This window comes from Telmatherina bonti, assembly GCF_933228915.1.
Source record: "Telmatherina bonti genome assembly, chromosome: 14".
Lineage (NCBI taxonomy): Eukaryota > Metazoa > Chordata > Actinopteri > Atheriniformes > Telmatherinidae > Telmatherina > Telmatherina bonti.
The window spans coordinates 31,220,312-31,243,135 of NC_136612.1; the positions used below are offsets into that span (position 1 = coordinate 31,220,312).

A 22,824-nucleotide genomic window follows, 5' to 3' on the forward strand; every position below is an offset into this window, starting at 1 on the left:
CTAACACAGGGGTGGCCAACTCTGGTCTCATGAGTATTTTGTCTCATTTTTGTAGCGTACTTTCGCAGTTGAGTGTTTCATCTAATCATGAAAATAAAGGCACATTTTCCATTTGAAAAATGAAAGAAAAGTGTGTTTGCATTCACATTGGTCTTGAAAAAAACACTCTCCGATGAAGATGCTTTCCAGTCTACATTATTTCAAGGCTCATAAGAATGGCTGGAATTACAGGGGGAGCTACTGGGGCAATGGGGAGCTATGGGGAGCTCGTTGTCCCTGAAAAGCAGATATGCTCTTTTGAAAACATTCACCTCAGGCTCAGAAAAATAGTTCACTTCCAGGTTTTATTTTATATTAAATAAACAATATTTTATTTTAAACCAAACCACTAGAATTAATTTGTCAGTGTTGTGGGTTTATTTATTTCTGACAGTGAATTTCCCAGAGATATTTCTTTTACCATTTGAGATGATTTTGCATTGATTCTTTCTGCGACCATTCATGCATGGCGGCAGCACTGTACTCAAATTATTGGTTTACATAGCCAACCATACTACTCATTTGTGATATGTTATTGAATGGATCAGTGAGCTTCTAAGTGTGTGTGCCATGAGCCACCCAAGCAGCAATCACAGCATTTGCTCGCTTTTTAAGGTTATTAAAATAACTTTCTGACCCTCTTTCAATGTTCAGTTACTAAACTAGTAAAAATCTTAGTCTAAAACATCTATAAAACATCTATAAAATGATGTATCAGCTGCATGCAGCAGCAGGTCTGTTGCAGTAGCCCAGCTTTTTCAGAACAATGTAAAAACCTTTAAATTCAAATTAAAATCAAGTTTTCTCTCATTTTCTATCTTCTCTAGACTGCTGTTTGCTCTAAACCATTGTAATTTAGTCATTTTATATGACTTTATCAAATTCACTTTATTTATCCGTTAGGAACTTCATTTGCGGGTAGAGCACAACCATGACAAATAACATAAAAAGACATGTCCACACACACAACTCAACATGTCAGTTAATAAGTTAAAAAACAACAATTGACACCAATATGCCATACACAGTCATAAATATAACAGTCTGCAATAGCCATCAACCATTTAACAGACGGATAGAGGTGGGAAGGAAGGTGGAAGTGGCCCTCTTTGTTCTCAGAGGGAGAGACCTGTACCTGCGCCCTGAAGGTAACAGGGTGTAGTGAGAGTGCAGGGTGTGCGAGGGGTCAGTGGAGATCTGGGTGCCTTTTCTCAAGACTCTGGTGTTATAGATGGTACTGAGTGACTGCTGCTCCTGACCTATGATTTTACTACTGATTTTAACAATCTTATTGAGCACGTTGTGATGAGTGAGAGTGAGTAAACCAAACCAGGCAGTGATGTTGAAAGTGAGAATGGATTCAATGAAACATTTATAGAAGGCAGTGAGAATGGACTGGTGAACCTGAAGTTTGCGGAGCTTACGGAGAAAGAAGAGACGCTGTTGACATTTTGAAAAGATCTGTTCAGTGTTGAGTTGGAATGTGAGTTTATGGTCAATTATGGAGCCAAGATATTTGTATGAATGAACCTTTTCAATTATTTCATAGTTTACTGTGAGTGAGGAGGTGGAACACTGGCCATGGTGGAAATAAATGACCATTTCTTTGGTCTTGGATACATTTAGATCCAGACAGTTGTCCTTACACCACAGTGAGAATGAGTCCAGTTCTGATTGCAGAAGTTTATCGGTATTTGTGGTGTCAATGATCATGGTGTCATCTGAGTACTTGATATGTTATTCCTGGGGTTGAGCTCCTACAGTCATTTGTGTATAGTGTGAAGAGAAGTGGAGAGATGACTGAACCTTGAGGAGAACCGGTAGATATTGTCCTGGCAGTACTGAGGTGACCATTCACCCTGACCCTCTGATCCCTCCTGGAGAGAAAGGAGAGGACCCAGAGGATGAGGTGGGGATTGGCATCCATCCGGAGCAGCTTACGTCCCATGAGGTGCGGTTGCACGGTGTTAAATGCACTTGAGAAATCCACAAAAACCAACCTGACATGGGACTTGGGCTTCTCCAGGTGGGTGATGGCACCATGCAGCAAGGTGAGCACAGCATCATCCACCCCTCTGCGCGGCTGGTACGCAAACTGCAGTGGGTCGGAGAGCATCCCCACATCAGCCTGCAGCTGGGCCATGACGAGCCTCTCAAAGCTCTTCATGACCAGAGATGTTAAAGCCACAGGCCGATAGTCGTTGTTGGTGCTGGGATTGCTCTTCTTTGCCACAGGGCAGATGATGGAGGACCTCCAGATGGAGGGGACGATGTGCTCAGCCAGGGAGCGGTTGAACAGTGAGCAGAAGACACCAGCCAGCTTATATAGTTTATAAGAATTTTATGCACTTATTAATGAATGACTTTTAATGTTTGTTCCTATTTCTCTTTATACTTTTTCCATTGTGTGTAAAAGTACACTGAATTGTTTTTATGAATGAAATGTGTTACATAAACTGACTTTGGTGCAAATAAAGGCTTCTGTCATTTGATCCTTATAAAATTTGTGTTAAAATAACAAGAAGCATTAATTTAATATATTTCTCAAAATGCATTTTGTCACAATGTCAAATATTTTTTGCACTTTGGGGAGCTTTTTTTTTTTTTTTTTTTTAATCAATTTTTTATTTTACAGAAAGGGGAATTTAGGTGTTTTGTTAAAAGGATTATTTGTAGGCTGGATATGAACGACTTACCTTCAGACTTGCGACTTTCAATTTGGTATTCTCTGCTTAATATGACTAAAATTACTGCAAGAGCACATCCGCTCACCATTTGACGTTGGCTCCTTCCTCGGACACCTCCACTTCAAACTCCACCTTCTCACCCACCACAGTATGAACATCATCCAGCAGCTTGGTGATGGTGACTGGAGGCTCTGAAAGCAAGTCGATAGTTCACAGAGTTGTAAGCCTAGTGCATGAAAAATCTTCATTTCCACTAAGAAACAACAGCCTATGTCCCTAAAACCTTCCCACAGACTTGGGGAGAGAATATTGCTAAATATTTGTACTTGTTAGGTGATGTTGACATTAGTCATGTGTCATATTGTCAGTTTCATGTCTCATAAGGATAACACAGACAATATGCGAACCTTAATTTGCACTTGAATAACATAACACTATCCTCCTTAAGTCCTTATCAAAGCCTCCAAACACATCTGTCTTGTGGAGGTGGAAGGTACCTCCAGTCTCCTGAGGTGGTGGGAGCCACATTGTGTAACCACATGGTGTGATGCTTGATGCTCTGCTAGCCTCAGCTATTTGTCATCGTCAGCATCAAGTCCCCCTTCCAGACATCTCTATTCCCTCAGCTGGTGAGCCCACAAACTCCAAGCCACAGTCACAGCACCGCAGAAACATCAACAATATGACTGCAGGCCTCACAAGGGTTTTATGCAATGAGTTTGATGTCTTCGGTGCAACTTATGCTTTGTTCATATGAAAGGCAAAAGATAGATGATTTGTTTTAGAAATACAGCGTAAACATGCAACCAGGTCAGAGATGAGGGTCGATGCCATACTTTATATTTTGTTCAGTGGAAAAATGACTTGAGACAAAAATGACTTTATCATGCTGGGTCAAAATACTTTGTAATTAGAGTACTGTAAACACACCTATCGCTCAAGCTGGGCCATGTTATCACTGGTTGAAACTTAACTTATAGTTTGCTTTAGCTCAGTTGCTTTTTTTATTTTCCACTTTGTCCATTCTTTTGGCTTTTCTGAATCCATGGCTAGGCAGTTCAGGCACTATGAAAATATGTTGCCATTTTGCATTTCCGATTACTCAAAATACACCTCCCTATATTGCATAATTTGTTTTTATATTTTCTCATTTGGGGCTGCACGGTGGCACAGTGGTTAGCACTGTGGCCTCACAGCAAGAAGGTCACTGGTTCAATCCTTGGCTGGTTTGGTCAGTGGCCTTTCTGTGTGGAGTTTGCATGTTCTCCCCGTGTATGCGTGGGTTCTCTCCGGGTACTCCGGCTTCCTCCCACCTTCCAAAAACACGTGCATGATAGGTTAATTGGTCACTCTAAATTGCCCCTAGGAGTGAGTGTGAGTGGTTGTTCGTCTCTCTGTGTGTGGCCCTGCGATGGACTGGCGAGCTGTCCAGGGTGTACCCTGCCTGTCACCCAAAGCCGGCTGGGATAGGCTCCAGCTTCCCCGCGACCCTGAATTGGAATAAGCGGTTCGGAAAATGAATGAATGAATGATTTTCTCATTTGTACATTTTATTTACTTGTTTTAGGTACTTTATTTGTTTCTATTTTATAAAGTTTTTTAGGGCGCATCCATAAACATGTGCGGGATTACAAGCAGATGGATTTATTCTTTCTCTCTATCAATTCTAGCCAAATTAAATATTAGATTATACAGATTTCCAGTTGCCACAGGGGTTAAAAATGAGCATAATAGTTATTATAACAAAAATTCTATTTAATTTTATAAGATTGCTTTATTTATAAGTTGAAATATTATTTCATTGTTATCCAATCTGGGATCACAGGGCTAAACTAGCTAAACAGTTAGCAATTTTTACAACACGCTACTTAAGATGTTTGCAACAACATTTTTAATCCTGTTATTTTTAAGTCATTGTTGATAGCTATAACAGCTTTCACTCAAACGCGGGGTAAATTAGTAACTTCATTGTTTGAGCTCAACATTTGCTAACTAGCTAGCAAGCAAATGTTTGGTAGTCTATTGAGCTTTTTTTTTTTTTTTTTTGTACTAATTGTATTTTAAACATTTCTTTGCTGAAATGTCCCAAAGCTTTAAACACTTAGTCATTTATTCAGAATCAGTATAAAAGCTGCTAAAATGACAATTATTGAACTTCAGTGACAATATTCAGAAAAAATGGAAAAAAAATTCTTTAAGATAAAAAAAAAAAAACTAAGAGTGGGCAGTTTTCCAGCTTAACTTAGCTTTATTTGTTGCATTTAATTATATTTGTTCAGGCCTACCATTTACTTGAATCTGTAAGGGGTTAAAAGAAGGGATAAGAAAAAAGATTTTCCTATTTTTCAGCCTAGTATTGTAGAATTTTCTAGAGGGTTGCATTTTAATATCAAATTTGGTCATATGTATTTTCTATCCTTTAGTGTTGTTTATTCATATTTCCATTAAATGCGTAAAAACCCTCAAGGAAATTAAATACACATGAAGAAATCCTAACTCCTCATCTTTCAGGGTATTTTATTACATTCTGTTTGTTTCTTTTCCTAAACAAAAATAATATATTTCATTTAATCTTCTTGTTGCATGATGACAAGAGGATTTTTATTGCTGGTAACGGTTTAATAACAATTAAGCTCATAAAAAAACATTGTGAAAATAATTCCTGGCGGAGTGCACCAATCGCATCACTTCCTGTCTCACCAGTTGAAAAATAATCTGCATAAGATCCACAATAAAACTGAGTGATTATTGCTTAACAATGTGCCTATGTCATAAATTTAACAGAGCTCTGTAAGTGCTACCTTTGATGCTGTGTTTGTGAGAAACTTGTTCACCAGAGAATCACTTCATACCACAATGCAACACGCCGGGATTGCTAGCTTTGACTGGCTGTCATCTGCCAAAATCCCCACTACCCTCACTCACGTCGAGATTAATCAACAGTGAAAGGCATTGCTGTACTTGTTTGCAAACAGTTGCATGAATGATATGTTCATGGACGCAAACACTGTGTGTGCGCTGACACACATTTAGCTGCATTGGATTGTGGTCTGTGCTGAGCATCCTACCCTGAAGTTCAGCTTCTGATAAAGAAATTGCAGAATGGGCATCAGTGAGCACAGAGTAACGCTCCAGATTAAAATGGAAAGAGACCCAATTGCATCTATTAAAACAGACAATACTAGACATGAAGCAGTTCGATTGATTACATAGGCCTCCCTCAGTCTAATATTATATTATATTATATTATATTATTTGAATAATGCAAAGCTTGTGCAAGATCTTTTCTTTTGTTTGTTTATTGATGCCCCAAATGTTCTCTATATGTGAAAGATCTGGACTGCAGGCAGGCCAGTTCAGCATCAGTTCTCTTCTACATGAAGACGTGCTGCTGTAATAGCTGCAGTATGTGGTTTTGCACCGAAATGGATGTTGTCTGAACAAGAGCATTAGTCCATACATCTACAACCTTCATATACTTTTCAGCATTAATAGTTCCTTCCTAAACTTGCAAGCTGGCCATATCGTATGCACTTATGTACCCTATAACATCAGAGATGCTGGGTTTTGAACTGAACACTAATAACATGCTGAAAGGTCTCCATGGAGCCTGTGATTATCAACAAAATCATCATTTTGGACTAGTCTGACCATAAAACACTTCTCCACTTTACAGCAGTCCATTTCAAATGAGCGGCGGCCCACAGGACACAGCGGCTCTTCGGGAATACAGCCTCCATTTTGCGTGATAGAGCTTCAGTTGACATCTGCAGAAGACGGTGTCAACCAGCAGTGTTTTCCCAAAGCATTTCTGGGCCCATTTAGTCATTTCAGGAACGCTATCATGCCGATGTCATCTCATGGCCAAAGTGCATCACATGAAGGTTTTTATGCACAGGGACATTTCTGGTTTCTAGTTGGATGATGTTATGTGCAGTAAATGATGAGTTGAACAACTTTGCAATTTGACATTGAAGAATATTGTTTTTGAAGCACTCCACAATATTTTTACCCACTCTTACATACACTGGAGTACCTCCGCTCATCTTGTAGATTTCAATTTGCTCAATTTTTTTTTTTTTAAATCACCTTTTTTTTTTTTACTTCGGGTTGTATCTGAAAATGACATAAATCACTCAAACTCTGAAACACTGGTGAATGCAACAAAGATACATGAAAATAAACAATGCATTCACTGATTCCTTGACATGCTCCTATTAAAAATAAGTGAGCAGACAACAGAATGCAGCGTGTTGCTGCGTGTGGCATAAAAAGCACTGATACAAACAGACAACACCACAGACACATGAGGGAACAGAGCTGACAAGTCTCTCAACGCAACAAATGACAGTATTTGCTAAGCGGAGCAGAAAAAAATTCTCCCTCCTGAAACACGGATTCCTCCAAAGACGGTGACTCATAATACCTTTGACAAAAACCTCGGTGAAGCACTTCTCCTCCCCAACCACACACTCGTACGCTGCGTCATCCGACAGGTTGCACTTGTTGATAGTGAGTGACCGCTTGTTGCCCACGCTCTCAAACACATACCTGCACACACAGGGAGGATGGGGGTAGATTATACAAGCAGCTCAAACGACAATGAGAGAAAAGAGAGAGAAGAAGAGAGAGGCAAAAAGGAGAACATAATGAAACATTGAATTCAGCAACTAGGGCGAAATCAGACTCGCAGTCCCTGACGACAACTGTGACTCAGCCTTTACACTGAGAATCCACACTGGTTTGTGAAAGACCTTCAGACTCACGCACACACCAAACTCCCACACATATACATTTAGTTTACTGTGCAAATATAGAGGCGGTCGCCAAAAGGCAATGCTGCCATCTTACGCAATGGAAGGACGTGATGGATAAAAAAATTACCATGGTTACGAGCTGTGAGGATTCACATCAGTAACTTGCACAGACAAAGTCCAGGCTCGGTGTGATTAAATCTTTACAATGAAGGGATGCATTTGCCACTGTGGGACTTTAGAATTGCTTTGGCAGGTTTGTAAGAAGCTACCCAGAGAATGAATGCATGTTGTCATGTTAGGTATCTTGTTAGTCAGTGCTTTGGTGCAGTGAGAAATATTCTCAAATAATCTAATTAAAATAAAAAATTCCCCTTGGTAACTGTTTCTGCCTTCTCTCAGATTACGTACAAGCAGACGTAAAGAAAATAAAGCCTGAAGACTCTTTCTTTTATTTTCTGTGGCATATGTTAGTTGATTCATTTAAAACCTATTGTATTGTATTGTATATGGGTATGGACATAAATATATGTGCATATGCAGATATCAGAGAGAGTATAAATAAATAGATCGATGTATGATCACCTATACAGGTATATATGTTATTGCTTATCCCTTTGAGTGTATGTGTGTATGTAGAGTATATATATATGCAGACGTGTATGAGTATGTATGTGTACATGTCTATATTTATTATTTTTTGCATTTAGTTATTTATTTTCCTTAAAAAGAAAACAAAACTGACTATTTAAGGGATTATTTTAACAACTATTGGGAAGAAAAGATTATAATTGTAGAGGGGGGCAGGAATGCATAAGCACTGCTTCATCCTGCTCCTTTTCGGACTCTATACTAATTGCTAGTTTTTTAACCTGTTGATTAAATTGTGTTATTTTGTCTGAAATGAAAAAATATCTATTCGATGAGTAAAATTATATTTTTGTCTTAGTTTTGGTATATATTTAGCCCCACCGTTGGTTGGGTTGTACGGGAAATGTCCTTATCCCAGCGACTTTTATTCCTGTGTAGAGCTCATTGGTCTCAGTGCAAAGCCTGAAAAGACCTCCTTAGAGGCTCAGTTCAAGCTAAATAAAAGTCTCTTCTCTCATGCTAACACTCTTAATCATAACAGGAAGGGGACTGCATTACTTTTTATGAACAGCATGATGATTCTCAAAATAGCAGATGGTGGAGACATTGAAAAACTGCCGCTTGCAACAGCTGTACCTCTTCAATAAAACACCAAAAGAAGTCTTTGAAGGAGGAGGGGGAAAAAAAGAGTGTAGCAGAAGGCGATGCAGATACTGGATAAAGCCCAGTGGGCTAAAGGGCCTCAAAAATATCATATATCTCCTGTTAGATGTCTAGCAAAGTCAAAGCTGTTCCAGTAAAGTTTTAATTGAAACCTTCATCCAGCAGTCGATGTGAAATATCCTGCTGGAACTTTGCTTCCCTGTGCAGCTACTGTCATAAAATGTAGTCTGGCAAGTAAACAGTTGCTCTTGTTCAACATGCAAACACCCTCCTTTGTTCTTCAGTATTCCAGAAAACATGTGAAAGCGATGTTCTCAAAAGGAATCAATGCTCATACTAAATAGCAGGACGTTGTTCGTGCAAGATAAGTTCCCGCTGGCATCGCGGATTGTTTCCTAATCCAGCTCTTCAGGACCCCATGTCCTGCTCAACATGACCCTCCTCCAAAACACCTGAGTCACATTACTGAACTTTCTCATCAAGTTCTTTGCAGCCTGTTAACAAGACCTTTATTTCATTCAGGTGTGTCAAAGTACAGTTACCCATAACACATGTAGGGCAGGGGGTCCTGAGGGCCTGGACTGTGAAACACTGGCATAGCGGGTATTTTATTTCCCATTAAATGGTTTCCCCTCATTTCAGCTGCAGTGGAACGGAGCCACTGGGCCAGTTTACATGACCATCAAAATCCAATAGATGGGATTAATCACAGAGTTGTAATGATTGGTCTATGTGCACTTCAGAAATGTGATGTTTGAAATCCCCTGATCTACATTATTCAGTCTATCAGGTCTCTATGGAAATACGTGTGTGTGTGTAGTGATGTAAAACTTAAGGTTCCTCTTCATTTGAAAACATCTGGACTTGAACATGGAGGCGCTCACAGCATTAGTGCTGCTAGTTTGGGAGCTATAAGGTTGCAAAATAGACTGCATGCAAATGTTTTACTGTGTTTATACATCCTGCAATGTGACCCAATTGCTTTTTTTCTTTTCAATATCTTCCAATAAAAATCTAAATATCAACAGGTATGAATGCATGATGACGTTGAAGTAAATGGGAGGAATCTCGTTGTGGTCGGATCATTTCCATCACCTGATGACGCAGGTCAGATTATGTTCAAGTTCATTTATATAGCACGTTGTTTACAGCAGCAGCTGCCCAAAGTGCTGAACAATAAAACGACAAACATCACTCCACAGTTCAAACCTGGAATTAAAACCAATAAAATGAAAAATAAAAGTAAAAATTAAAATACACAAAAGATATGTTCAAGTTTGATTAAAAACCAGTGCAAAAAAAGTGGGATTTAAGAACAGACTTCAAATTGGAGACAGATTGGGCAGCTCTAACATGGTAAGGAAGGCTATTCCATCATTTTGGAGCAGCAACAAAGAAAGCTCTGTCACCCCTGGACTTCAATCTGGCAACTGGGACTTCAAGCAGAAGTTGTGAAGTTATGCTGCCTGCATGATGATTAAAATAATCTGGTCGTTCCAGAAATCGGATTGGATTGCATGTAAACCATCTCACCATGATCACCATTTTGGCCTTTGTGGAGTTAAGTGTCCATATTTGGAAAGAGTTAACACCCAACCTGACCAAACCGTGTCACTTTAAGGCCATTTATCAGTTTAATAGTTATTTTCCCAATGAGCACCAGCAAACTAATCCGGACTGAATAAATCTGGTGATGCAATATTAATAATGTGTAAATGCTACCAGCTTTACTCAGCATCTATATGGTCTGCCCGTTTCTTTTCTTTTGACCAGTTGTCAACAAACATCCGACTGAATTAACCAGTCACCTTCCTCAGCATTATTTATGTACATGCACACTCTGCAGTGGCTCACTTGGCAGATGGTTTGATTTCCTGTCCGTTTTTAAGCCACTTGATCGCAGCGTTGGGGTCGGCCACTTCCACTGTGAGCTGGATCTTCTTGCCTTTGTCCACTGAGTATGCTGGATCCAACTTCATCAGGAAAGCTGACAAGAAAGTTACATGTTAGGGTTTGTGCATTCTCTGTTTAACAGCTGCATAATCCACAAGAGCATAGCGGCAGCAATCATCAGCTACTATACATTCCACCTGTCGTCCCGACTATAAAACCGCTCCCTCGGGACCTTTATATGCTGCAAGTATTTACAGCCTGCTGCATTTAAGAGGTCTCATTTCCTCTCTGCTGTCTCCCACCTTGTGCAGAGTTTTGCCTTGTAACAACTCTCCTGCCCCAACCAGGCTCCCCACCTTCACTCTTCTTGCTCTCCGCCTTCATCTTCTTCAGTCTCTTCAGCATGCCCCTCAGGTCTGTGATACCGTACTGAAAGGCAATCTTCTCGTAATCGCAGGGCTTGGCGGCCTTTAATATTTCCCATACGTCCACATCCTCTTTTGGCTCTTCTGTTTTCTTCTCCTTTCTACGAGTTAAACCAGAAAAGAATCCAATTTGAGACAAAAGGCGCTCGACAACGGGCTCTCTGGAATGTGTCTTACCTTTTCTTGAGCAGTGCACTGAAGTCCAGGTCACCAGCATCCTCTCCTGCATCTCCACTGGAGAAAACAGAGATATTTAGGATTTATGATGGTTTTCTGCTGTCTGTTTTTACTGTTTTCACAAATAAAAAAGACAATTAATGCAGTACCACAAACTGTAAAAGGACACACATATTATAAAAACATTAACAACAAGGTTATTAATAAATACAGATGAACACACCAATGACAGTGTGTCTCTAGTTAAAGCTTACCTCTTTTTCATCCTGTGCTCAAGCGGATGCAAAAATGAGAACATAGAGCAGAAGTGTTTGAAGACTACAAGCAACCATCATGCCCTAAATTCAGGTGACAGACAAAAATCACAACAGACAAGCAACAAATAAACAGCAGACATGACAGAAATGAACAACTGTAAAAGCAGCACAAACATAATTTGCCTTCCAACGCTGTACGCGCGGCTGGAGGAGCAAACCAGTTTAGTATGAAACGATGGAGACAGATGCTTCGTCATAAAGGCCGTTGATTAAGCAAATAAAATGTTATCGTATATAACATTCATCAGCCACAAGGATTCAGTTACTTCATTTGTTTCATTTATTTAGGCTGCTGCAATTTTAATCAAATATAGTGATGATGAAACGAACATTATGGCTGTGGAACAAACAGAAGCTGTTGTATTTTTATGGCATTAAAACTATGTGTTGTTTTCCTCTATAATTCTGAGGGAAGTCATTAAACACTAAACAGTGACAGAGATTAACAGATTGTGGTTCAGGAAAACACATGAAAACTGCATTAATATGCTGCAATATACGCAAATAACTTTACGTGTTTGACCCTACATGCACTGGAAATACTGGAGTTTTTTTTGACAATTCATAACATCTAAAAAATATTGACTTCCCATTGGTGATGTAGGAAAATAAAGTTGTTTGATTTAATTAGCTGCTCCTTTTCATTTAGTCATCAAAAGCAGTGACACAACTGAGTTTAGCAAAACTGAAACTCTATTAAAAATGTCTAAAAGCAGTCCACATCCCTGCGTTAGACAATGACGGGAATGGTGATGAGCTGATCGACTGGCTCCGTATGGGATTATCCACTGGTTCCAGTTTAAGGTACCACACTCTGCTCCATGCTTCTTTCTGCATTTAGGCCTTTTTTATGTTGCCTATTTGGAATATATACACATTTTTCCATTAGTAATCCACTAAAAGCCAACATAAGGAGCCCACCTGGGTGTGACCACGTAGGTGCAGCTTAGTACACAGAAGCAGGCCTGTAAGGTTTGATCAAGCATAACCTTGGAGGGCCATCTTTTCTAAAAATATCACTGATAACTACAATCTGAGATGGTGAGTTGCAAAATCAAGCTCTTTTAATTTTAATTGGCCTGATGTGTCGCCTTTTAGCGGTTGCCAGCGAAGATGCTCTTCATCAAAATAGATCAGATCAGAATGGTTTTTTTGTGCCTACAGGGACTGCGTTGAGTTTTCCTTTTAGACAGATGTGCCTAAAAGTGAGACTCCATGCAAGTCTGTGATATAATCATCAGTGAATGGTTTCACACACATGCACACACACACACACACATGAGAATTGAATCGAGTTCCTCGCAGAGTAATATGTTGAGAGCAGCTGGAGGAAACTATGTCCTTGCATAATTCCTTTTTTTTATCATCCCTTACATGCACATTTGCAAGTAAAACATGATGAGAAACACGGCACGTGGTGTTGAGTCATCCGTCATCCTCCTGTGCTCAGCAAGGGGACGAATATTGTGCATGGCAGCCACCAATAGGCATCTACAGGATCAAGCGCTTGTTGTTCCACTGCGAATGGTTCAGGCTGCTTCTTCACAGCGTGGAGGATCACGGTTCTCCTCAGAGGCTGGGATAAGTGCCAATAAATTCAAAGCAACTCTGAGAGATCATCTTCATGCTTCATCCAAGGATAACATCCATCCAGGTCTTCCTGATGGGAGTAAACTCTCCCTGGGTGGTAATACCCTCTGCTTTCGCAGGGCACATGTAACCACCAAATGGTTGAGTGAGCATGACAATGATGTTAGCTTGTCTTGTGTCCACAACACTGGCAATGTATCAGTGTGCATGAGCACTTTTAAGGCTTTGTGGAGCTCTGCGCCAGACAACCACCATCATTTAACACCACATAATGGACACCGGCTGCTGTGGGATGTATCCCAGTGCAGTTTCTTTTGAGGCGTAGCTTTATTGACCTGACTGAAAGTTTCAGGCAGATATTGTGGTGACTGTTCATAAACGAAGCCCAAGCTTGGATGATGAAAGTTTTAAGAGTGACGGAGGCATTTTATAGGGCTGGGCATGTTAACACGCTTTTATTCCATCAATGCTGTTAATTATTTTATCACGCAGAATTATTTATCGTCTGAACACAGAGAAACCTCATGCAGAAAGAAGCTTGTGGTCAAATGATTGGGTCCCGGAGCAAGAGGAGGTTCTCCGAAGGCACCGACCTCCATTTCTGCTCCTGCAGCAGAAATCTGATGTAAACAGAGTTTATCAATATAAGGAGAAGTTTTCCGTCTGGCGCTTGAAGGGGGAAAATAACCAACTTGTCTGTCCAATCAAACCAGTGCAACTGGGCCGAAATCGGGGATTTTGGATGGGAAACTGCTCCCACAGCGCAATGTGTGCATAACTTGTGTTTTAAACTCAATGTGGTTTTAATCCTGGTGGATATAAGTTCGGGAGTCAAACCAGCAAACGTACGACTAGGTTTTACAAATATGAAGGAGAGATTCGGCCTTCTTTTCTCTCTGGTTTGGTGAATCTTTGTCTTATGAAGATTAAACGTGTATTTTTAGCATTAGTGCAAAGTGTGTGTTCAGTAGAAGTGTTTTTCCATGTACATGCTGTTGGATGGACAGAGGGATTTATAATTTGTATATGTATTTTGCAGAGTTGGTCTCACCTAGTCTTTTAATTGTTGATTTCCTGGTCTTTATTCTTTGTCTTAACTGTGTTCGCTGGTCAAAGAAATGGTTTACCAGTTTTCAGCTGTGATTCTGCACTTTCTTTGGATACCACACATCTATATTTACATGACTGACCTGCCGTTGTATCCAGGAAACCATGTAAACCCCTTAAACTCCAGAACCAGGGGGTGCTGGTAGCCAAACCGTCCAGCTGAGAATGCAAAGATAGTTTATAGGAAAGACATTTGGATTATGCACCACTGCATGGATGGAAGTTTATTTTGTGAAGATTTATTTTACTTCTCAGTCTACAAGATCTGGGATTATAATCCTGCTTTCTGTTTGCCCATCTGAGGGCTGGAAATTCATCAGATATGGTTTCTTCTGTGTTCAGAAGAAATGCAGCTTCACACAGCTTTAAATTCATCCTACCGACTTGTTTCCTTTCAGAAGTAAATCCTGAGACTCTTTGACCAATAATTGATTTTATTATATTAATATATAAGTTGATGCCATGTGATGGACTGGCGAGCTGTTCAGGGTGTACCCTGCCTTTTGCCCAGACTGCTGGGATAGGCTCCAGCTTCCCCGCAACCCCTGATCGGACTAAGCGGTTAGGAAAATGAATGAATGAACATAGAAGTTGAGATTTAATGGAAGTATTTCAGTCGTTAATGTGTATGAAGAAAACTGATGTTTAAAATCCATGTATTTGTTTTGAGTTTGTAAACCAAAAGTTACTGTGTTTTCTTTATATTAGGTTATAATAGTACTTATAAAGGAACAGAACATTTTGAACGTTAATATGCAATTGATAATGATTAATTGCTAAATTTAATGTGTTTAATCACAATTAAGCTTTTTAATCATTGCCCAGCGCTCATATTGAATCTAAGCTTGGAGTGAAAGAAAACACACCGTGGCAGAAATGAGTCCTCATGAGTGCAAACCAAACTTTGAAAGGAGACGATACACACCATGTGGCTATAATATGTTGACTGCAAGTTTCCACCTGGACCAGGCATTAACACGCCTAACAGCATCTTTCTTTTTCATACTACAGCCGTGCAGTCATGCTCCTGCCATGCAACACTTGCTAATAAAGTTAATAGTCAGATTAATGCAGTTATATTTGGCCCGAATTATTTTGTCTTTCTTCTTTGTTTAATATTAATATGACAGCCTAAATACTATAATGCCTAGAAACTTGCTAAGCATAAACCTAATGTGGATTTGTAAGAATACAACCTTGAAATGTTATCAAAACCTCCTGAAAACACTCCCAGGGTGCAGTGCAAGCTTGCAGTATGTATGCCATAGGATATTTTCCCTTTGAAGTCCTTTTAGTCAGCCTACCAGTAAAAACACAACAGGAGGAGGGAAAAAATAGTCTGATACGCTCCAGGCACAAAATGAGGAGCTTGAGCTATTTTACACTTGAAATATATGTGAAACACTGTAATAAACTGTCTACTATCTACACTGCTGACTGAGGAATTTCAGACTATATGTGGTTTAGACTTATCTGTGATTCAGTTACTTTTTCTAATCAACCTACTGTGCAATACATTTAATATAAGAGAACAAAGCAGAGAGGACACCGAGGGGAATGGGGGGGTTTGGTACCTTGCCCAAGGGCACTTGGGACATGTTAACCAGGAAACGTGAGATGGAACTAACTAATCTACTTTTTTTCAACATTTTGTTCACTAATTAATGTTCATCCTCACTTATTATAGTCTTAATCCTGCAAATAAACACTTTTTGTATTTTTTATATTTTAAAGAGAATAATTAAGAAGGGTTACATGAACACAGGATGATGTGATAAAAATTATATGATTGCATCATACAGACGTGTCGTTCTCACTGAACCGCCATTCAACACTAACTTCTGACACCAGGCTGCAAGCTGAATATATGAGGGTCATCATAATCTGCTGTTCAACTGATATACAGTGTCTCTCTCTCTCTCTCTCTCTCTCTCTCTCTCTCTCTCTCTCTCTCTCTCTCTCTCTCTCTCTCTCTCTCTCTATATATATATATATATATATATATATATATATATATATATATATATAGATATATATATATATATATATATATAAATATAAATATACTTTTTTTTTTCTTTTTTCACTAACCAAAGCGGTTAGGGAAGATGGTTTGAAGTATAGATTAACTAGTTAATCAACAGTTTCTTATTTTTCTTCTTTTTTTTTTTTAGACTATTGAAAATGAAGAACCATTGTTCACATTAGGGTGGAGCTACAGGAAACACGACTACCTTTAAGACGTTCAGCTGATGCTGTAAAGGGGAGGCCTAACTTTTAATTGTACTGACAAGTTTAGTCAAACTGAGATCTTATATTTGATTACAGCGCACCGATGTGACTACAAATCTCATTACAGTTTACTAGTGAGGCCCGTGGACCAGAATGTCAGATGCAATGACTGAGTTAATAGTGTGATATATTAAATGGGACATCCTGCATTAATCCCTGAGAATGTGAGGTTTGAAACTATCACAAGCTTCAGAAATATAAAGGGTAAAGTGAGTCTTTCTGGTTTCTTTTCACTGTTGTAAAGAAGCAGCTTCATCTCCAAGTTAGTTCTCTCACAAAGAACGTCTCAAACGCACAGATTTCAATTAGCACCATTCGTGTAATTTTGTTTCTGGACTCCTGATGATAATTATTCTAAAAAAGGTTTGACAACTATCAGAATCTCTGTCATAGGTGTGTTCAAAGTCGGTCCTCTTGGGTCTCTATCCTGCAGGTTTTTCATGTGTCTCTGCCTCCACACGTCTCACTTACATTAAATGGATCCAACAGTTTATGGGGTTCCACAAAGTGACGTTGGAGCTGGGATACCTGGAGAACCTGCAGGATTGTGGTCCTCGAGGACTGGAGCTGGAAACTCCAGCTCTATAGATAAGAATGTTAAAGTGTTTTTTGTGGATTTACTTCAGAAGGCACCTAAATGACCAAAATAATCTTCTCTCCTGGAGATAATACCAAATTTGGATTTTTCAAATAGCACCAACAATAACTTTGTTCCTGATGATGAAAGCTTAAAATGTAAATCGTCATAAATAGGGATAATAAAGTGTTTTTTTCCTGTCATGGACTAATGACTTGTCCAGGGTGTACCCTGCCTCTCGCCCAACGATTGCTGGGACAGCCTTCAGCTTCCCGGTGACCCTTAACAGGAACGGTTAGGAAAATAGATGGATGTGGGTTACTGCAATGGCAGAGCACACATATGCTCAACATAAGGTCTTCTCCCCAGGATAATTACAAATGCAGATTTATTTCATGGCATTAGTAATAACTTAGTTGTTTTTGTGTTAGTTTTCTAATCGTATCACCTGTATACGGTAGTAACAGATTGTTTTTGGCAGTAAGGTAACTTTGACCGTGCTACCGTGCATGTTACTTGTGAAACTGCAAGCTACATCTGAAAAACGGCTCCCCTGCTGGCAGCACGTTTGACTGCACTGATGGGTACTGCAGTGCAAATTCCTGATTACTATTCACGTATCCCTGATCTCAGTGGTGTAGTGGTCCCTCAAGAAGTGGGTATACTCTAAATTTTTTGCCCTTTCATTAAAAAAAAAAAAAAAACAAAAAAAAAAAAACAGAATAAAAGTAGCCCAGAAAACGCAGCTTCAGAAACTGTGAATTGTAGGACTACTCTACATAAATCCATCAGCATATCTGTTTTTTATATATATATATGTATTATGTCTATATATATATATATATATATATATATATATATATATATATATGTATTATGTCTATATATATATATATATGTATTATGTCTATGTTCAGGCTGAAGTTAATGCAGCTGAAGGCTAACTGCACCAGTGTAGCATACTGGTAATCTGAGCTGCTGGGCGACATAGGTACATGTGTAGGGATGTTTGTAAAAGCAGCTTTAGAGGGTCTTTAGAGGTGGGTATACTCAATCCTGTCTGAAAAAGAAGTGGGTATACTTGCATATATCCTGGACCACACCACTGCTTGATCTGTTTCACCAAGAAAGCCAGACGGTGTTTCCAAACTTCTTCTATATGACCGTGACATAGTGGACGTTTTTTTTAGGATGTTTTATATGTTGAAGAAATTTTCCTGCAGCCATCAACAATCTTTACCAGTTCAGTCTTGTCTCACAGATCCACAAATAACTCTTGACCTCATTGATTAGTTTTCACTCCACAGCAACCATCTGTGAACCTTCATGCAAGCAGTGGGTGCCTGCTTAGTCACGTCTGAAAATGTCACTCTGCTTAGAGAGATTTTGCTTTGTCATTGTTGGGACTGTGGGTTGACTGGTGAGGAAAGGAGTGCGTGAAGCAACAAAATGTTGAAAACGTCTGAAAACTTTCCCATCATGCTGTAATAAGTCACAGTCTCTTTACGAATGAAATCAGATCACAGAGAATACAGCTGTGTATTAAACTGGATCATCTGCATGGCTGGATGAGCAGCATGACCTCCGCATACTGATGGGTTTCACAGACTCGTATTTTATGTCTCTTGCAACATATTCATATTTTAACCAACACCTCCCATTACATTTATCTCAGCAATCTCATTGCTCTTCCCTCTCTCCCACACTCTCATATCTGCACTCTTTAAATAAGCACACTAACATCCTGTCGAAAGCGCAGGACAGGATGTTGTCCTGCGCAGTCCTGGACTGTCCTGGACAGTCAACATGTAAAAACATGTGTTTTTACATGTTGACTGTCTCGTCTTACTTCTGCCCTTCTGCTCAAGCTCTAATAAAAGGAGAAAGTTATATTTTTAAACACAGATTATGGCACTCAGGGTGTAAGTGTGAAGGTGTCGGCTGATTTGCAATCGCGCAGTTAACATACTTACAGCACACAAGCAGAGAAGGCTTGTCATGCCTTTAAAAGCCACACAGTTATGAGTTAAATATACATACACAAGAATCAATTAACATACGCAGATAGAAATAGACAGAGAGAGGAAAAGGTTGCATATAAAACAAAAAGAAAAAAACAGCAGGAAAACCACTCTTTAGTGCGTGTCATTGGAACATGTGACGGGAAACGTTAGATCTTCGCCATGAGGGATTTCGGCTGATGCAAAAAAGCGGAGCAGCAGATGCATAGACGTGACAGAAAGAGCGATATGGAAGACAGGCTGGAACAAAGTCAGCTACCAGAGAGGGATTGACACATGGACAGAGACACTCGTTGAGACTGACATATGCCCAGAGGCAGTGATCTACAGAGGGGCATATGGGAGACAGTGTGACGGTGACATGTTGAGCAGAAACCTCGCCGACACTGACACTCACGATCGCTTAAAAGCCTCCAAGATGTTGTCCTGCTGGTCCTCTTGTACAGCTGAAAGCAGACAGAAGGAGAAAGGCTGGTGAGAGCCCAGCTAGGTTAATTCATTACCCAGCAGGCTTGAGCACCAAAGGAATAATGGACTGATGACCTCGTGAGGCCACTAAATGATAGGACCTAATGTGTATCGCACTCACTGACTTATTGGCTGACAAAGTCAGTTACATAGGAATGGTGGACATGCTGAATGGAAAATGACAATAATGTGATTAAGTGTCTGTCTCCAGACCTACCCTGCACGGAGACTTCGAATGCGCAGCTGTCGCACTTGTCTTTGGAGGTGACCTCGCATCGGTAGCCACCTGCGTCTCCGTCCACTACTTTGATGATGCTCATCTCGTAAGTGTAGATCTGACAGAGAGGGGATGATGCGCAATGAAAACATGCAATTAAATGAACACACACACACACACACATAACAATCATGCACAAACACACACTCAGGCAGTTCAGACACCACCATAGAATGATATTAGTTTATAGTGAGGATCCTCAGGATGAAGTTGCTCCACTTTTGCTTTTCTGGACTGGGCTGGATGGTGCAATCGTTATTGACTGTTTTTATGCAAATACCGACTGTGTTTGTTTTATCTGAGCATATCACATGATGAAATGAGTGTGAAGCAGAGGACATGATGGTGGCAGCAAAGTTTAGTAGTTACATCCACAAACACAACCAGAAACCAGACAAACACGAGGGAAATATTATTTGTTTGTTGCTTTAGAGATAAACAGCATACTGAAGGTTACAAGAACAAAACAGACGTTATGTTACAGAAAACCCAGTTTCCATTTACTTGCTTGTATAATACTATTGTTCGACTTGTTATACTGCAGCTCCTTATGTATAATATAAATAATAGTGACTTCAATGTATTAAATATAAGGAATTATCCAGATAAATTAGATAGATGTTCTTTTTTTCACTAAATTTTCACAATATTTTCACTAAATGAAGGATTTCATCGCTTCACTGAAATGACCATGTTGTAATCCAAAACATTTCTGGGTCAAACAGACTTTTAAATAGTCAACTTTGCTTATAAATTTCTGTGTCAATCAAAATTTTCCTGCAAATAATGATATTATTATGCTACTACATCGAATCCCTGCTGGTCAGAGTTGTGCTGGTTGTTTGGAAAAAGATGTAAGTCTGTATAATAACAAAAAAGACCAGAAACATTTTTTATCCATCAAATCCCACAGGTCAGACACACAAAAAACACACTTTTAACACACACATACACATGATCACACTCTGTTACACATGTACATGAAAATGAGTCTCTAAGCGCCGTCTCAACCTTCACTCTACTGCATCGTGAAAGCTAAGACACTGGGAAAATAGAAATGTTAAACTGAAAGGAAAAAGACTTATAAAAACATCACATGATAAAATAAAGATGTAGGAAATCTAACAAACGAAACTTAAAATAAAGTGGGATTAAAGTTCTCTTGCTGTTGTAACATGTTAAAGCATTGTTGGTGTTGTAAATAAGTGTGTTTGCTTGGAAAGGTCTTTCAATTAGCAGAACACCCACTGCTAACGTCCACGCTGAAGTTTTAACAAGGAAGGTGTGAAACTCATTAGAGTTCATCATGTTAATGCCAATGCAACAACACATTCACACATCAACGCATCAGCACATTTCATGGTTCACAATCCAGCTTCTAAGCTGAACAGCTCAAAAACAAAAAAAAACAAAAAAAGAAAAAACAGATATTTAGCTTTTTTGTATGATGCCAGAATGAACCTGAAACACAACATAACCTTTACAGGTGAACTTACTTAAACCTTCTCTCAAGTTCTGAATGCATCTTATTAACTACAGACTTTGTAATGAATTAATCTTGATTAATTGTATTTTATTTATTTTATACATTATATTTGCCTCCAAAACTTATTTTTAATTTAAATGTTTAAATTTTGATGGATGATGAAACCAAATAATGCAAAGAGATACTATTGTTTACTCAGGCACTATTAATGTAAAAAAAAAAAAACATTTCATTTAATTTTTTATTCAAAACAGTAGAAAAAAGATAAAATATCCCTGGCCAAAACTGAACATACCTAAATTTGAAATGTCATTTTAAGTGATAGATCTCCAGTCTTCAACATGTTAGTTTTTTGGGGGGGGGGGGGGTTGTACTTTTTTCATGTTTTCTTCCAGACTCTTCATGAATAAAGATGATTTTTTGTCAGTAAACCAGACTGTGCTGTGGCTTCAGTCTGGTCACAGAGCAGAGATGATCACCTCCTGCTCTGACTGCAGCCTGAAGCTGGATGCTTCGTGTGGACGGGGGAGGAGCTTATGCAGCATCCGCTTCATTCTTACAGACGAATAAACGATTCGTGCTTTAACGTTACTCCCCCAAAGTTTTCACGTACACCAGAAAAAGTCACTTTGTCTTCAAATAGTTAGGTCTGAAAAATTGCTAAGTATAGCACCAAAGTGCTGGGTTTTTAGTGGGAGTCTACAGTCTGCATCAGTTAAATCAGTACCAGGAATGTTGCACTGACTGAGGTTCTGCGATTGTGTTAATTTTTTAAAACACGTTCATTTTTCTGTATTAATTTAATCAAGATTAACACATTAAAGTCCCACGCCTATCTAGTACTTCTTCTACACATGCCGTTCTCTATTGAGACGATTAAATTGTCTGAACCACAAATTGTCACCTTTTGACATCATCATGACCTAACACATGACAGGTTATGAAGACGTTGTCATTTTATGTTATGTTGTGTTGTGCTTTTTTTAAATAAACTATTTGATATGAAGGAATTACCATGGCATGGTTGTACTTAAATACATTCATGATTTCATATCAGTGTAGCATGAACCTTGTACATTTTCAGTAATTTCACCTAAAAGTCAGTCATATCTAAGTTTATGTACTTTATGCTAAACTGCAATAATCCATCTGATTTGCCCTTTCAAAATAAAAACATTTTTTCCTCTGGCTTCGACAGCTTTTACTTGTGCTGACAAGATCATAAATGTCCGGTTTTTCCCCAACCAGTCAGTGTAACAAAACAATCCAGAGGCACCTCTTCAAAGGTAGTTTGAAGTTAGTGATGAAGACCATGCTGAAATCAATGCAGAGCGATGTTTGCTGCATTTGGTCTTGCCAGCTCGTGTTTTTTTGTACTTGTTGCCTTAGGGCCGTGTTCTTTGGCTTCAGTCCTCAGGGGCCACTGCCCTGAAGGTTTCAGATGTTTTTCTGCTTCAGCT

At 39.2% G+C, this 22,824-nt stretch overlaps 1 protein-coding gene across 1 annotated transcript in view; it reads right to left on the reverse strand.

Moving 5' to 3' along the window:
* Nucleotides 1-22,824, reverse strand: part of mybpc2a (myosin binding protein Ca) — a 46,068-nt gene that overhangs the window by 21,075 nt on the left and 2,169 nt on the right. Inside the window, exons 3-9 of the mRNA XM_079252218.1 lie at nucleotides 19,819-19,936; nucleotides 19,531-19,579; nucleotides 11,230-11,286; nucleotides 10,984-11,153; nucleotides 10,589-10,721; nucleotides 7,153-7,277; nucleotides 2,812-2,917 (exon numbers count right to left, since the gene is read on the reverse strand). Coding sequence (XP_079108344.1) covers nucleotides 2,812-2,917; nucleotides 7,153-7,277; nucleotides 10,589-10,721; nucleotides 10,984-11,153; nucleotides 11,230-11,286; nucleotides 19,531-19,579; nucleotides 19,819-19,936 — 758 coding nt within the window. The remainder of the gene's footprint in view (nucleotides 1-2,811; nucleotides 2,918-7,152; nucleotides 7,278-10,588; nucleotides 10,722-10,983; nucleotides 11,154-11,229; nucleotides 11,287-19,530; nucleotides 19,580-19,818; nucleotides 19,937-22,824) is intronic.